Source organism: Hemiscyllium ocellatum, chromosome 4 (assembly GCF_020745735.1).
Source record: "Hemiscyllium ocellatum isolate sHemOce1 chromosome 4, sHemOce1.pat.X.cur, whole genome shotgun sequence".
Classification (NCBI taxonomy): Eukaryota; Metazoa; Chordata; class Chondrichthyes; order Orectolobiformes; family Hemiscylliidae; genus Hemiscyllium; species Hemiscyllium ocellatum.
The window spans coordinates 86,981,415-86,996,491 of NC_083404.1; the positions used below are offsets into that span (position 1 = coordinate 86,981,415).

At 41.0% G+C, this 15,077-nt stretch overlaps 1 protein-coding gene across 1 annotated transcript in view; it reads right to left on the bottom strand.

The window, feature by feature from the left end:
* Positions 1–15,077, bottom strand: part of rock1 (Rho-associated, coiled-coil containing protein kinase 1) — a 176,227-nt gene that overhangs the window by 42,677 nt on the left and 118,473 nt on the right. Inside the window, exons 20-21 of the mRNA XM_060823574.1 lie at positions 14,833–15,017; positions 9,113–9,182 (exon numbers count right to left, since the gene is read on the bottom strand). Of these exons, the coding sequence (XP_060679557.1) occupies positions 9,113–9,182; positions 14,833–15,017 (255 nt within the window). The remainder of the gene's footprint in view (positions 1–9,112; positions 9,183–14,832; positions 15,018–15,077) is intronic.

Genomic DNA, 15,077 nt, shown 5'->3' on the forward strand with positions numbered 1-15,077 from the left:
ATTATTTATTGAGTATCTGACAAATGAAGAATTAAACAGAACTGAATGTGAGAACTGTAGATAATAAGGCCCAAATTAAAACACATTAATTAATATTTGGCTCTGGTCCTCACATTAAAAAAGAAAGATCAAACTCAAGAAACAATATTAGACTGAAAGTGACAGTTAAGTAAATTTACAGGGATTATATCACAACTCACTGGTGTAGTGTTCAAATTTATTGAACTGCCCAGGTACTTATTGTAATCAAACTGTTTTAACCAATGTCAAGAAAGGAACAAGAATGACTAATTTATAACTGTTTCTTGCACTCTACCCTTTTTTAAAATTCCTATATACATACAGACAGGCTGTACAAAAGTGATAAGACAAAGCATAGTATTATGGATGGGGAAGTGGGGGAAAAATCATAATCACAGTTTTAGATAGTAGATACCAATGAGTAGTTGTTTCCGTTGGCTTTCTTTCAAATCCCTTTGAATCTTGACTAACGACACTGGGGCATGGATACACTGATTCTGGGCCTTTCATTTGTTGGTTAAGGCTTCATCCGTTCTGTGCTTCTCAAGATGGTTTCTCCCTTTTGATTTTTGACAAGGATATTTACAGTGACAGCAGGTTAAAGGGAAATAGTGAATGAGAACAACTATCAGGAGACTTTCTGTTACTTCTGCACACAAGAGAGAAAAAAGCGAGACGTTTCTGCTTATTTTGACTACACAAAGACTAATGCCAGCAGATTAGCTCAATATAGATTAATGTTTCATTGCAACCTTGTTGGAATTACAGCCTAATCAGGATTCATGCAGTTTTCAGTCATTCATTTACTGAAAAACTGCATGAATCCTGTAAAACTCTGTAAAACTATACAGAGGGTTTGTCAGTCTGACATAGCATTGGGACACGGGCAGACTTCACACCTATTGTTTAAAAAGCTGAGCTATCCTGAGAATGTAATTTAAAAGAAGTTCTAGGATTTGCATATCAAAGAATAGAAACTAGCCTATCCCATTATAAAAGAAGAAAGTTTTAATCTAAGGTTGTTTACTGTATCACATCTCCATAACACTGGACTCTTTGGCTTTAAATTCCGTGAGCACGATCTTAACCTCCATAACCACCCGATGAAAGACCGGTGCTCTGAAAACTAGTGCTTCCAAATAAACCTGTTGGACTATAACCTGGTATTGTGAGATTTTTAACTTTGCCCACCCAGTCCAACACTGGCAATGGGATCTTGATCAGATGGGCCAATGGGCCAAGGAGTGGCAGATGGGAGTTTAATTTAGATAAATGTGAAGTGTTGCATTTTGTTAAGGCAAATCAGGGAAAGACTTAGACAGTTAATGGTAGGCCCTGGGGAGTGTTGCTGACCAAAGGGACCTAGGGGTGTAGGTTCACAGTTCCCCAAAAGTGGAGTCACAGGTAGACAAGGTGCTGAAGAAGTTGTATGCCACACTTGCCTTCATTGATCAGTGCATTAAGTATTGGAGATGGAATGTTGTGTTGCGGATGAATAAGACATTGGTTAGGACACTTTTAGAATACTGCATTCAATTCTGGTCTCCCTGCCATAGGAAAGATGTTGTTAAACTTGGAAGGGTTCAGAAAAGATTTACAAAAATGTTGCCAGGAATTGAGAGTTTTAGCTGTATGGAGAGCTGGGGCCATTTTTTTGCCTGGAGCATTGGAGGCTGAGGGGTGACCTTATAGAGGTTTATAAAAACATGAGGGTGAACAACCAAGGTCTTTTTCCCAGCATAGGGGAGTCGAAAACTCAACTGTATCGGTTTAAGGTAAGAGGAGGAAGATTTGAAAAGGGACTTGAGGGGCAACTTTTTCACATAGAAGGTGATATATGGAACGAGTTGCCAGAGGCTTGTATAATTACAACATTTAAAAGGCATCTGCTTGGATACATGAATAGAAAGGGTTTAGATTCATACGGGCTAATTGCTGGAATATGGAACTAGATCAGTTTAGGATATCTGGTCAGCAAAAACAGGTTGGACCAAAGCATCTGTTTCCATGCTATATAACTCAACGATTCCATGAGTGCAAGATGAAAACCTTCAACAAAATTAGTACTTTTTAAAACAATATTCAAGTTCTGTATTACCAAATGTTATGAAGGTGTAGGTATGTACTGTACTTTTGAGAGAGAGTGGAAGCTGGCATGGACCTAGAGAGGCACAGAATGTGCTGAACAATTCAAAAATGTAAGATTTGGTGAAACAAATAGCTGGAGCTACGTTGCCATGACACAAAATAAATTCAAATTCGGCCAATCAGTTTAAACTATGCCCCAGAGATCAAAATCCAATCGAATTTGAATTTTACTGTTTTGGATGACATCAAACCAATGAAATGATCTGATGTTTTGGGGTATAAAATTGGACCAACAAGCACCAACATAAGGCTAACCGGATAACTCTCCAAAAGGTACCTGTCCATAAGAAATTTGTGCAGCAGAGGACCGAAGCCGACCTAAAGAAATCTACAGAGAAAGTTCAACATCCAAAGATGACAACTAGATTTGAAGGTGATTTGCTGTAAATTTAAGAGGGAATTTATCGGACCAGTATTGTAGAGTGGAAGGTAAAAAATAGATTTAAGAGCAAGGTGTTGTAAATAGTTGTTGTTTAATATTCTCTTTTGGCCTTAAAGAATAAAATTGTTAATTTCATCTTAAAATAGTGAGATCTGGGTTAATTCCTTGCCTCTCGAAATTTAACAGATTATGGCGCAAGGTGAGATTTTCTGTGTGTCAGCTTTAATTAGCAGAAGGGACTACCCCATGTCAGAACACAAACAACAAACAGTTTTTAGGTGGTAATACAATCTTAACACAATGCATTGTAAGATCATTATTTTCTGAATCTGATACTTCAGCTCAACTGGAAAACACTAAAACAGGTGCAAAAGTACAGATGTGCAGGGATCTTCAGTCTGCAAAGATTACTGATATTGCCATTTCAGATGATTTTCTGACTAAATCTTTGAAAGATTCTGTTTCGGGAATGTCATCTTGGCAAAAACGCAGTTACACCAGCACTATCCACCACCTTTTCCTCTGCTCCATTGATGACTGTATTGGCGCAGCCTCATGCTCCCATAAGGAGCTTGAAAGTTCATCCACCCCTTCTGCCTTGACCTCTAATTCACCTGGACCATCTCTGACACCTCTCTCCCCCTCCTGGACTGCTGTCTCCGTCTCCAGCAAATGACTCAGCATTGACATCTATATCAAACCTGATTCCCAAAGCTACCTCAACTTTACCTCCTCAACTATGTCTGCTCCCAGGATGAGTGATTCCACTCCACGACATCCCAGATGCCCTCAAGAACCATAATTTCCCTCCCCCATGATCAACAATGCTCTCAACCACATCTCCTCCATTTCCCACACCTCTGCCCTTAAAGCAATGCCCAACTTTAGCCCACCGCCCATCCCAACCACAAGAAGGATAGAGATTCCTGGTCCTTACATTCCACCCCACTAATCTCCAAATCCAATGCATCATTCGCTGCTATTTCTGCCACCTACAGTCTGACCCCACCTCCAAAATGATATTTCCCTCCCCACCCCATCCGCTTTCTGCAGTGACCATTCCCTCTGTGACTCCCTCATTAGGTCCACACTCCCCAGCAACTCCTCCTCCACACCTGACATGACCTGCCCTCAAACCTCCCCTCTTACCTCCGTCCAAGGCCCCAAAGAATCATTCAAAGTGCAGCAGTGATTCACCTGCATTTTTTCTAACCTGATTTATTGCATCCATTGCTCCCTATGTGGTCTCCTCTACATTGGAGAGATCAAGCACAAACTCGGGAACCAGTTTAGGAAACATTTTCAATCCATCCCACCTTCTGGTTGCCAGCCATTTCAACTCCCCCTCCCACTCCCTCGACGACAGCCTCCTCCACTGTCACAATAAGGCCACATGTAAATTGGAGGAACAACACTTCATCTTCTGCCTCGGCAGCTTATGACCACCCCCATCTGATTTCGGGCCAGAGCCCTTCATCAGGAATAAGGAGGGAGTAAGAAGTAAATCTAAGGTGGGGATAGAGTTTAAAGAGAGAGAAGAGCAGTTGGACAGACAAAAAAAGGTGATAATGTTGCAGCTGAGAGGGTAAAACTGGGGACTGTTAATGGCTAATAATGGGTAATGTGTAATATGGACTAGGCGATGATTTGTAAGGGTTGGGGTAAGGACTTGGGAGATCTCAAGCCTTAAAGTTATTGAACTCAATATTGAGTCCAGAAGGCTGCAGGGTCCCTAAGCAGAAAATGAGGTGCTGTTTTTCCACCTTGTGCTAAGCTTTGCTGGAGCACTGCAGCAAGCCACAACAGAGATGTTGGCCAGGGTCGTGAGTGGTATATTGAAGTGGCACGCAACAGGAAATTCAGGGTCTTTTTTGCGAATCGAACACAAGTGTGTCACCTAGTCTATGTTTTGTTTCCCCAATGTAGAGGAGACCATATTGTGCGCAGCAAATGCAAAAGACTAGATTAAGAGCAGGTAAAGTGCAGCGAAATCGAGGCAAAAGCCCTTCATCAGGAATAAGGGGCTTTTGTTCAAAACGTCGATTTCGCTGCACTTTGGATGCTGCCTGAACTGCTGTGCTCTTCCAGCACCACTAATCCAGAACCTGGTTTCCAGCATCTGCAGTCATTGTTTTTACCGCTAAGAGCAGGTAAAGCACTGCTTCACCTGGAAGGTGTGGTTAGGCCCTTGGATACGAGGAGGGAGGAAGTAGAGTCATAGACATATACAGCATGGAAACAGACCCTTTGGTCCAACCTGTCCATGCCGACCAGATATCCCAACCCAATCTAGTTCCACCTGCCAGCACCCAGCCCATATCCCTCTAATCCCTTCCTATTCATATACCCATCCAAATGCCTCTTAAATGTTGCAATTGTACCAGCCTCCACCACATCCTCTGGTAGCTCATTCCATACACGTACCACCCTCTGCGTGAAAAAGTTGCCCCTTAGGTCTTTATATCTTTCCCCTCTCACTCTAAATCTATGCCCTCTAGTTCTGGACTCCACGACCCCAGGGAAAAGACTTTGTCTATTTATCCTATCCATGCCCCTCATAATTTTGTAAACCTCTATAAGGTCACTCCTCAGCCTCCGACGCTCCAGGGAAAACAGCCCCAGCCTGTTCAGCCTCTCCCTGTAGCTCAAATCCTCCAACCCTGGCAACATCCTTGTAAATCTTTTCTGAACCCGTTCAAGTTTCACAACATCTTTCCGATAGGAAGGAGACCAGAATTGCACGCAATATTCCAACAGTGGCCTAACTATCGTCGTGTACAGCCACAACATGACCTCCCAACTCTCATACTCAATACTCTGACCAATAAAGGAAAGCATACCAAACGCCTTCTTAACTTTCCTATCTACCTGCGACTCCACTTTCAAGGAGCTTTGAACCTGCACTATAAGGTCTCTTTGTTCAACAACACTCCCTAGGACCTTACCATTAAGTGTATAAGTCCTGCTAAGATTTGCTTTTCAAAAATGCAGCACCTCGCATTTATCTGAATTAAACTTCATCTGCCACTTCTCAGCCCATTGGCCCATCTGGTCAAGATCCTGTTGTAATCTGAGGTAACCCTCTTTGCTGTCCACTACACCTCCAATTTTGGTGTCATCTGCAAACTTACTTACTGTACCTCTTATGTTCGCATCCAAATCATTTATGTAAATGACATAAGCAAATGGATAGTTGTTGCACTTTCTGCAATTGCAGCGGAAGGTGCTGTGAGGCTGTGGGGGCGGGTGGGGGGGGGGGGGGGGGGGGGGGGGGGGAGGAGGTGTTGAGATCGAAGGAAAAGTGGACCAGGAGATCGCAGAGGGAACCAAAGTTGCCAAAGGCTGACATGGGAGGGGAGGGGAACATGTTTCTTGCTGGAGCAGGCAGAAATGGTGGTGAATGATCCTCTAGGTATTGGTGGGATGGTAGGTAAGGGCAAGGGGGACCCTATTACTGTTGCGGAAGGGAAGAGGAGGGTGGGGACTGAAGTGAGGGAGATGGATCAGACCTGGCTGAAGGCTGTCAAACCACTGTGTTAGGAAATCTTTGGTTGAGGAAGAAGGTGGACATTTTGGAGGCTCATTTGTTGAAGCTGGCATCATCGGAACAAATGCGTCGGAGACGGAGAGGTCAATGTCAAAATTGGAAAAGCTATATTACAGACTTGTCACGCAATAGTCTGATATAGCCATGCTCAAACATGCCTCAAATGCCACCATTACCATCCCTGCCATGTCCTGTTCAACTGACAGAAGAGGCCCAGAAAAGGTGACAGCACAATGCAGTTAGGACACAGTGTAAGTCCTCAACACTGACTATGGATCTTTTGATGTCTCATGTCATCAGGTCAGATGTAGACAAAGAAATTCCTGTTCAATGCCACTTACCATGTTGAACATCACAAAGTAAGCACTGACAGTGGCAAAGATGCAAAATGTACTCTGGGTGGAGACACCACTGTCCATCATACATACTGGCTCTGCAGGGTCATCCCTCATCAAACTGATCAAGTTGTAAAAGATATAGCTGCCAGAATGGATCTGAGGCAAATATTGGGCTTCCATGCTGTATGACACCAAGGCGAAAAACCAACAAAAGGGAAAAACATGCTGAACCTCATTCTCACATATCTGCTTAGTGCATATGCATCTGTCCATGGTAGTATATTTATGGGCAGCACGGTGGCACAGTGGTTAGCACTGCTGCCTCACAGGGCCAGAGACCCGGGTTCATTTCCCGCCTCAGGCGAGACTGTGTGTCGTTTGCACATTCTCCCCGTGTCCGTGTGGGTTTCCTCTGGGTGCTCCGGTTTCCTCCCACAGTCCAAAGATGTGCAGGTCAGGTGAATTGGCCATGCTAAATTGCCCGTGGTGTTAGGTGAAGGTGCATGGGTGGGTTGCGCTTCGGCGGGTCGGTGTGGACTTGTTGGGCCGAAGGGCCTGTTTCCACACTGTAGGTAATCTAATCTAATCTATCAACAGAAGACTTGTAGGGATAAAGTCCCAGCTTCACAATAAGGATACCCCTCATCATGTTTTGTAGTGCTACTGCCAAATTAAATGATATTAATTTCAGAACATCATATCTTGACTCTACTATTACCATTAAGGTGGGGATCATATACCAGGAGCAGCACCAGGCATGCCTAACAACGAGATGCCAAATGGTGAAGCAACAACATATATTGTTTGGCAAAAAAAAACTAAGTACTACGTGATACAAAGAGCTAGACAATCCACATAAATGGATTAGATCTAAACTCTTCAATCCCGCCACCTTCAATGGTGAATGATGGTGGCCAATTAAATAACTGGAGGAGGCAGTGCCAAATTATCCCCACCTCAATAATGGGAGAATCCAGAACATCACTGCCAAAGATAAGGCTGAAGCACCTGCATAAATCATCAGCTAGAAATGCCAATTGGATGATTCATCTTCGCTTCATCCAGAGGTCCCCAGCATTTAAGTTTCCAGTATTCAATCAATTCCATTTGCTACACATGACATCAAGAAAGGCTCTGGGCCCTGATGTTATTCTGGCAATAGTAATGAAGCCATGTGCTTCAGAATTTGCTGCCAAGCTATTCATCAGTGACATCTAGCCAACAATGTATAAAAGTGCACAGGTGTGGTTTGTACACAAAATAGAACAAATTAAAACCTGTCAATTACTGCCTCATCAGTTGACTCTCCATCATCACTGATACTCAGTTTGAACTCTGCAAGGGCCATTCAGTTCCTGACCTCATTACAGCCTTGGTTCAAACATAGACAAAGCTCATCAATTTCAATTGGAAGGTGCGAATGTTTGCCCTTGACATCAAGGCTTCATTTAACTAGAGTGTGGCATCAAGAAGCCCTAATAACTAGAGTCAATGGGAATTTTGGAGAAAATCCCCAATAATTAGAGTCATATCTGGCACAAAATAAGACCATCATGGTTGTTGTTGATCAATCACTTCAGCCCAAGGACCTTACTGCTGAGGTTTCTCAAGGTTGTGTCTTTGGTCCAAACGTCTTTAGCTGTTTCATCAATTACTTTTCCTTAGTCATGAAGTCAGAACTAAGAATTGTTCACTGATGACTGGACAAAGTTCAGCACCGTTCAAGGTTCCTCAGATACTGAAGTAGTCCATGTCCAAATACATCAAAGACCAGGACAATACCCAGGCTTGGGTTGACAAGTGAAAAATTGCATTTGTGCCACCTAAGTGTCAAGTAGTTTCTAAGAAGAGAGACTCTAACCATCACCCCTTGATGTTCAATGGCATTACCATCACTGAAATCTCCATTATGAACATCCTGGGGTTACCATTTACAGCAACTGAATTGGTCTAGTCATATGTACTGGGGCTATAACAGCAGGTCAGAGACTAGGAGTCCTACAGAGAGTAACTCACCTCCTGACGCCCCAAAGTCTGTTCATAATTAACAAAACACAAGCCAGGAATGTGATGGAATACTCCCCACTTGTCTGGATGAGTGCGACTCTATCAATACTCAGGAAACTTAACACCATCAAGGAAAAAGCAGTCTGCTTGATTAGTACCATATTCACAAATATTCACTCCCTCCTCCACTGAAGCACAGTAGCAGTATTGTGTCCCAGAAAACAAGATGCACTACAGCAATTCACCAATGCTCCTTAGACAGCAACTTCCAATCCATGGCCACTATCATCTGGAAGGCCAAGGGCAACAAATACATGGAAACAACACTACCTGAGATTCCCCTCCAAGCCACACACTATCTTGACTTGAAAATATTTTGCTGTTCCTTCACTGCCAGCAGGTCTGAATCCAGAAACCCCTTTCCTAATAACAGCATTGTGGGTGTACCTACACCAAATGGACTGCAGCAGTTCAAGAGGCAGCTCACCACCACCTTCTAAAGGGAAACCAGGCACAGGGAAAACTCAGGCTATGGTGTATAGCAAAATTGAATCTCAAGAGATTTTTGTAATTAAGGTTGTTTCTAGCTCACAAAAGTCATATGTATGCAACTTTAAGTATTTTCACTGTATTCAAAGTTAATTTTTTGAATATCAAAATATCACTTACGGAAAAATACTGCTCTGCCTCAAGCTGGTCCTGGAGTTCCCGCATTTGACCCTCATTTCCTCGATACTGCCTTAAGAAATCAAATGAGGCATTATCAGATAGTTGCTTAATGTGCTTTAAATTAAAGCTGTATTATATATAAACATATCTAAAAGCAATATTATTAGGCTGAACTGCCAAAAATCTCTATTTTAAGTATGACTATTTGTATGAGAAATATGACACTAGAAAATGTGACTTCCATTCGGTCCTTTCTCCGATTAAATTGGGTGTATAACATGCATGGTAACCAACCATTCAATTTTGAGAATCTCAAAATAATACTCATACTGAACTCTCATCCATCTACAATGTGGAATTCAAAATTTCTTGCCAAAGACTCAAATTACTAACCCCAATCAAATTAACACAGGACAGAGCTACAAGTGGAATTTGACAAAGTTATATGAGCTTTCCAAAGATGCTTCTCAATACTTACCCAGCTTAGATCAATTTAGCAAATCTGATAACTAAATTACATAAGAAGAGTTCCAGCTCACTATGATAACCAATCCCTCCAGATTTCAGTAATGAGCTAAGATGGTCAATCTACCAAGCTGGGGTACTGCAGATTTGCACAATTCAGCTCTTGTACTGTCAAGACTGTCATTAATTGCTGACTTGGTTTCAATTGCCAAGCATGCCATTTTGGAACCACCTCCGTTATTATGAGAATTAAATCCTCTTCGTGAATTTCACTGAAACCCAAGAAAGGAAGCAACCAGACAAAGCCATTGATAGAGATGGGTGTGAGAGTTCAGGCTTGAGGGGATTTATAAAAATACAGGATTTATATAAATTTCCAGAACTTTTAACTGTTAGTTTGCTCTGTAACAGTACAAGACAAAGTATAAACAACGCTGAATTGTTTATATAATCCTGAGGTCATGTTACTTTGTTCAGGTGGACTGATCTATAGGATATTCACAATAGTGAGAAAGTGTGCACTATTAATTTTTAAATTCTTTCAATTGATTGGTCTCTCATGGATTGAAATGGTTTCAAAAAGTAAAAACCACCAACTAAAAAGTGGACACAGTAATCACCTGATCATAGGTTGAGCCAAGCTTCATGAAACAATTATAGACAAAATCAATCTGAACTGAAATAAACATTTTTATCAAAGACTGAAACCAATCGGGCATGAGAAGACCTATATTTCCCGTATAAAGACTATTTTTTAAAAATATAAACTGGGGAAAAATGGAAGTTCAGATACTGTTGTGTTGCAAAGAACATAACTCGTTCTGTTTTGCACTTCTAAGATCAAAAATGGAATGGTGTGGTGTACACACGTTGGCCCAAAAGAAATCATATAACGTTTGGAGAACTGGGATTTGATACTTCTGTGAGAGAAATTGGCACTAGGTGCGTTTGGGTTTTAACACTGCTTAGCAACAATCTTTTGCATTTTCATGTTGTAGTTTGTCACGGAGCTGAGAAGGGAGTTATATTGACCTCCAGAACATCTGTAAGAGAAAAATGGTCTCTCTGTTTTCTCACTGTCAGAGTGAAAAAAAAACTAAGGTTTTGAATGGAAGCTTTAACAATTCCAGCAAAGACCTAGGTCCAATTGATCTGCTGAGTTAAGGATTTTCTATCACACAGTAATGTATCAATGACAGTAATGTGATAGCATTGTCAAAAACCAAATTAACTGTGACAAAGTCAGCTCATTCCACCCTTGGACTCGATCAAGAGTTTGTTGCTTTTTGCCTATGTTTTTCACGCATAAGATATAAGCAGAAACAGGTCATTCAGCAAATTGAGCCTGCTCCTCCATTCAATGAGATCATAATTGATAATCCTCAAGTCCACTTCTTTGCTTTTTCCCTAGAACTCTTGATTCCCTTAAAAATCTATCTCGCCCTTGAATATACTCAACAACCCAGCCTTGACAGCCTATGTGGGAAATAATTCTACAGATTCACGACTGAGAAATTTTACTCCTTATCTCTGATCCAAGACTCTCTGACAACGGAAAACAACCTTTCCACATCTATCCTGTCAAGAGCCCAGAGAATCTTGTGCGCTTCAATAGGGTAACTTCACATCCTTATAAAGTCGAATGAGTACAGGTCCAACCTACTCAACCTCTCCTCATAAGGCTGTCCCTCCATACCTAGTATCAGCCTAGAGACCCTTCTCTGGATTGCCTCCAATGCCAGTATATCTTTCCTTAGTCAAGGACCCCAAAACTGTTCACAGTATTTCAGTTAAAGTCAATACTTTGCATAGTTTTGCAAAACTTCCCTAATCTTATAGTCCATTCTCTCTGCAATAAAGGCCTCAATTGCATTTGCCTTTCTTGTAAGCTAGCATGAATTTATGATCCACGGATGAAAACTTCTAATCCCTCTGTTCTGTAGCTTTCTGCAGTCTACAGTCTAAATAATATTCAGCTCTGAACACTAAATTGCATAACATCTAATTTTCACACATATCATTCCATATGCCAAATGTTTTGTCTACTTGCTTAGCCTTTCAAAATCACTGTGTAGACTCTTGTGCATCATTATCACCACTTGCCTTCCCACATATTTTTGTGTCATCGACAAACTTGGTGACAGTACATTCACTTTCATCATCCAAGTCATTAATATACATTGTGAATACCCTGGTCTCAGCACTCCACTAGTTATAGAGTGCCAACCTGAAAATACCCCATTCCTCCTAACACTCTGTCTTCTATTAGCTAGTCAATCCTCTCACCACAGTAATATACTACCTCCAACAACATGGGCTCTTATCTTAAGAGTCATACAACACGGAAACTGACCCTTCGGTCCAACAAATCCAAGCCAAACATAATCCCAAACTAAACTGGTCCTACCTGCCTGCTCTTGACCCATATCCCTTCAAACCTTTTCTATTCATGTACATATTTAAGTGTCTTTTAAACGTTGTAACTGTGTCCATATTCACCAATTCCTCAGGAAGTTCATTCTACATCCAAACAACCCTCTGTGGAAGACATGTGCACTTCAATATCTATTTAAAATCTCTCTCCTCTCACCTTAAAAACATACCCCGAGTCTTGAAATCCCCCATCTTTGGGGAAAGACACCTACCACCAACCCAATTTATATCCCTCATATTTTATAAAGCTCTATAATGTCTCCTGTCAACCTCCTTAGCTCCAGTGAAAGAAGTACCAGTCTATGCAGCCTTTATGTCCCTATTAATAAAGCCAAGAACACTAAATGCTTTATATACTGCTCCCTCTACCTGTCTTGTTGTCAATGATCTATTCATGCATTCACCCAAATCCTTCTGCTCCTGCACCTCCTTTAAAATTGTACTTCTATTTTATTTTGTCTTTCAGTGTTCTTCTGATCAGAGTGCATCACCTTTGCTGTGGCCCACTGAGGAGATTGAAAAGTGTGAATATTTAGAATCCCTACAGTGTGGAAACAGGCTATTTGGTCCAACAAGTCCACACCGACCCTCCGAAGAGTAACCTACCCAGACCCATTTCCCTACTACTCTACATTTACCCCTAATGCACTTGACCTACACATCCCTTAACACTATGGGCAATTTAGCATGGCCAATTCACCTAATCTTTGAATTGTGGAAGGAAACCCTTGCAGACACAGGGAGATTGTGCAAACCCCACACAGACAGTCACCCAAGACAGCAATTGAACCCGAGTCCTGGACGCTGTGAAGTAGCAGTGCTAACCACTGAGCCACCATGCCACCCTGGTGACGTGTGGTGCTGATTCACCATTCTTCACCAAGTGGTAACTATATGAAATCTATTTTCCAATGGCACTATTCAAAAAAGAGCAGGGAGTTCTGGAAATCCACATGCTTCCAACAATATGTATCCTTAGTATACCTTATTAACTTTGTAAAACATTAGTGTGAAATTTCTGCTACACTTATTTACAAAACTATACTCACTATACTTCATATTTAATTTATTACAGAATGTGGTAAATTACCATCAGGCCCTGAAAGGCACTATAAAATGCAGTTCAATCTTTGATGCAGAAGAAAGAAAGAGCTTGCAGTTATATAGCACCTTTCATAACCTCATGGTGTCCCAGAGTACTTTCCAGCCAAGAGAACACTTATGCAGTGTAGCTGCTGTTGTAATGTGAGGATGCAGCAGTCAATTCTGCTCAACAAGGTCCTATATAGAGCAGTGTAAAATAACTAGATAATCTGTTTCTTTTGTGTTGTTTGAAGGATAGATATTAATCAGAACATGAGGGAGATCAAATCTGCTTTTCCCTTAAATACTATCATTTAAAGCCACTGAACAGCTTTTCTTCATTAAAGTTTAACATGTCCTCAGATTAATTATTCATAAGTCACATAAAATGTCTATTCCTCCATTGTCAGAGCATGCATTTGTCCTTTACGAACTATCACATCATTACCAACTATGTTCCATGGGTGCAAAAAAACATTGCTGTCTAGAGTATAATTAGAGGGTTTGGTTTTACTTTCATTTTGATTTGCCCTCATAGCTACAATGAGTAAAATACTGATACAACATGAATGAAGCAGTTAAGCACAAGGTTCAACCATAGCAATGCAATCTGTATACTTTCAAAAGCAAGTACTATCAGGAATAGTAGACAGCTTGTACTAGTTTGACACACCTATATGTCAGGAAACAAATTGCTGCTATAGCTTTAATTAACTTGTTTAGATTCAATGTTTTTCCACAGGAGATATGTCTGTTAAAAGCAATTATTTTTGTTGTCTTCTGTCTCCTCTTATTGATCTTCAGACAGACAGACACAATGTGACTGAGAGCTTGACGTGACTGGTCCCACTTCCTAAATCATGACCATACATGTCTTAGCCACTAACTAAGAAGCAGACAGCAGCACCGGGACTCTGAGGGAAACACCATTTAACTTTACCTTGCCTGGGTAATTCTTACTATTTCCCATAGTAGCAAAACAAAGACTGAGAACTTCACATAAACCTATGATGGACTGTATGTCACATTGGTTAACCCAAAGCTGGAGTATTGTGGTTGCCATACTGTAGGCAGGATGTAATTGCACTAGAAAAAGTGCAGAAGAGATGCACCAGGATGTTGCCTGGACTGGAGCAGTTCAGCTATGAAGAGAGACTAGATATACTGGCATTGTTTACCTTAGAACAGAGAAGGCTGAGGGGAGATCTGACTAAGATGTACCAAGTTCTGAGGGGCACAGACAGGATAGAGAGGAAGAAGCATTTTTTTTAATGGGAGGGGGTTGAATAACCAGGAGGCACAGTTTTATGGTAAGGAGGAGGAGGAGGCTAAAAAGGTATATTTGTTAGTTCACAATGGAGTTTTTTCAAAACATAGTTCCCCATTTAAGTTGCATTTTTCTTTAACTTCCTATCTGGGGCATGCAAGAATCTCTACGTTGGTTAACATATTTTTATCCCCTGCAAAAAAAAATGCAACCATTCCAGAAATCCCTAATTCAATGAGACATTTATTTCACTGTGCTGTAACTCTTTAGTGGAAAACTATCACTTCAACATCCTGTTGCACAGTCAAACATAGTAATCTTCAAATCTTATGAGTAATTGTTTGAAATCATATACAATGTTAGTCCGCTTTACAGCTAAGTACCACTGCTCAAAATCCTCAATTTAACATACATTAAAAAATAAAATTTCCTAATAAATTAATCAGTACAATGTTAAAGCAGAAATAAATACTTTGAGAGCTGTGCCAGCTGGAATTCGAGTGACCGTTTGGATTCCAACAATGAATTGATCTCTTGTTTCAACTGCTTCTCTGAGCCTTTCAGATTGTCTGCTTCCAGTGACTGGGCCTTCAGTTCACTCTTTGTCATTTCTCGTTTATTCATCTCTTGATCCAGCTGTAGTGCCAGATTCTTCACCTGCATCATTAAGAATATTGATTATCATTTCTTAGGTATATTATCTTAGTTTAAGGTGAA